Genomic DNA, 2,685 nt, shown 5'->3' with positions numbered 1-2,685 from the left:
CATCATCTTCATCATCTCCATCGTCTTCATTAACAACAACAGAAAAAAGAAAAAAATAGGGAGAGAGAAACTAGATCTGAAAATAGGAGGAGAGAGAAAGGAAATCTGAAAATAAGATATTTTTTAGGGTTTCTTTCTATATATATATATGGTCCCAAAAGGGTATTTCTGCTACAAGATGACATTTACATCATCCATGACATCACCCTAGGACCAAATGATAATTTTTATTAGCAAATAGGACCAAACAGACAATTGACTAAGTCAATTGGACTAGACTCTTTCTAATATATTATTTATAAGACCAATTGATATTTCCTACTTTCCAAACATCCAAGAACTTTCATCTTAATTTAGAGAGAACCTGACATCAATTTATGAGTTTTTAATTAATCTGATTTTGTTTTTAATAAAAGAAAAAAAGAAGAAGTGAAGCAGAGTCATTTGTAAACAGTACTCTATCTTCTTCGCCGTAATAAGAACAACAAAAAAGCTTGATGAATCGCGAAAAAAACAACAAAAAAATATGTTCACTTACGACAGCGAGACTCAAAATCGCCCACCGATAGTGAGACAAAGTTTTTTTCTTTTTTTCTTTTGACGGATTTTAGTGCGATCTGTTAAGAATGGATGTAAGAACAAATTGCTTAATTACGCCCATTTGTGGGTATCTCGTATTATTGGAACCAAATAAAACAAACTACTTACGGTTTTGGTTTTGGTTTTTTTTTTTTTTTTTTTATCAAGTTAGCTACTCATATACATACCATATATCAAGATGAATAAATAACGAAAATGAACAGCACCCGAAAACTGGATCAATCAAAATATTCCCACTGTGGTCTACTTTGAGCAGCCTCCATGGCCTCCCACTTCGATCTGACGACGGCAGGCTTTACTCCAGCATTTGACACCTTCAGCACATCTAAGGTCTCAACACACTTTTGCACCCTCTTGCTCTACAAAATCCCGTCAAACGTTTACATAGCATAGTTAATAAGTAAAACAGTGTAAGCCATGTTTTTTTTTTTTTTTTGATCAGACGTATAAGCCATGTTATATTCTTTATCCCGACACAAAACCAACAACCAGCTCCGCCCAGTAAAAAGACAGGACAAGCTGAAGAGAGTGATGGTGTGTGTACCTGCAAATTTTTGTGAGTTGATGTGTCTCCTTCGGTGGCAATGCTATCCAACTTGGTTGCTTGCCTCATTAGCATTTCAGTGAGAGTTGTGATTTGTACCTCGGCTACTTTAATACCATTTGAGACCGACTTCTCAATGGCAGAAACCTGAAATTAGGAAACAACTTAATTATGAAAGCTCTTGGACAGGACTGGCATTCCCAGTCTAGCGGAACTGCATTAAAAACGCTAGGCAAATGTTCCGACAGGCTTTCACCTACCTCAGCCACCAATTTCTCAACCTCCATGGATATGTCGGATATCGCTCTGTGAGCGCTTTGAAGCTTTGCATTCTTGCGCATCTCAATGAATCTCCTCTCTTTGCTAGATGGATCTTCCACTAAAATAATCTTGGATTTGATTTTCACACCAGACCTATCCAAGAATTCTCCATTCCCCCTGTCTTTTCCCTTAAACGTAAGCAACTGTTCCGCTGGTTGTAATCCTGTCTCAGCTGCAAGAAGCTTCTTTAATTCCCCTGTAATAATGATACATGGTTACCCAATTGGACTAATAAAGGTACTGAAAAAAGAAACCGAAAATTGTATTTACCATTTTATCTTATCAGAATTTGACGAACAATCTTACCGAAAGTCGACTGAGGAGCAATGGACATCTCATAACGCATTGATCCATAAGCAATCCGGAGATTTAAATGAGTCAATGTGGATTGAGTATCAGATTTGGATGAGCCTCTTTTCTGAACCAGCATTCCTCCGGGTCTCATTTCCCATTCAACTCCAGCTTCATCTTCTTGTTTTGGTGTTGAATTTGAAGAATCGTACCCATTACTAGAAATCGGGGAATATGTCTTCTTCATCATCGTATGGATCTCCAAATTTCACTCACACAGCTCTGCAATTTTATCCCGCAAACTAGAAAAATATCTTTATGTTTTATTGCCGACACCTTCTATCCCTATTACTCTAGGTGAGATATCATTCACCAATAATAAGTCACGCGTGTCAGTTTCTAATGGGTAGGTATACTGAATTTGACAGCGGAGGGTTTTATTGCGAGCAGGTAAAGGAAAGCTTCAAAACCAAAACATAAAGTTTGATCATCAAATTTTGTTGTTATTAGGTGAAAAGTGAGGACAAGTTTTGTTAGACCCAATAACTAAGTGGTACTGCGTATGCATCACTTTGCAGAGACTAATATATGTAGCATGGTAAATGGTAAGGTTCGTTGAGCGACTAGGCCTTTGACATGTAGTTCGTTGGTTAGTCAAGATCAGTTGTTATTTACGTTCCTGTCCTCTCAATGTCGTCAATTTAATGGGCTGAATGTTTGGAGGGTGTGTAGTTTCGGTTACTTACAAAAGCCCAATAGAAAGTTCCTCTTAAAAGAACCGTTTTTTTTTGGGCACTACTCCATTTTGGAGGAGACTACTATTTGATAAGAATGTCACCCTATAGTTATAAGGGGTGTCCTAAAGTGTGGAAATGACCAACCTACCTTTAAGCTAATTTAATTTAAAACCAACCTAACAACCACCTATA

General features: G+C 37.3%; 1 protein-coding gene across 1 annotated transcript; it reads right to left on the bottom strand.

Annotated features, from left to right (window-relative positions):
• Positions 1 to 643: 643 nt before the first annotated feature.
• Positions 644 to 2,099, bottom strand: LOC113289817 (BAG family molecular chaperone regulator 1-like). Its single transcript, XM_026539192.1, has 4 exons — positions 1,772 to 2,099; positions 1,405 to 1,661; positions 1,145 to 1,291; positions 644 to 959 (listed from the first exon to the last, which is right to left on the bottom strand). The coding sequence occupies exons 1-4, from the start codon at positions 2,004 to 2,006 to the stop codon at positions 819 to 821; spliced, it is 780 nt and encodes a 259-aa protein (XP_026394977.1). The 5' UTR covers positions 2,007 to 2,099; the 3' UTR covers positions 644 to 818.
• Between the last annotated feature and the right edge of the window lie 586 nt (positions 2,100 to 2,685).

Source organism: Papaver somniferum, chromosome 6, assembly GCF_003573695.1.
Source record: "Papaver somniferum cultivar HN1 chromosome 6, ASM357369v1, whole genome shotgun sequence".
Classification (NCBI taxonomy): domain Eukaryota; kingdom Viridiplantae; phylum Streptophyta; class Magnoliopsida; order Ranunculales; family Papaveraceae; genus Papaver; species Papaver somniferum.
Note: the sequence above shows the minus strand (reverse complement) of the source record. Positions and strands in the feature narration are given on the sequence as shown.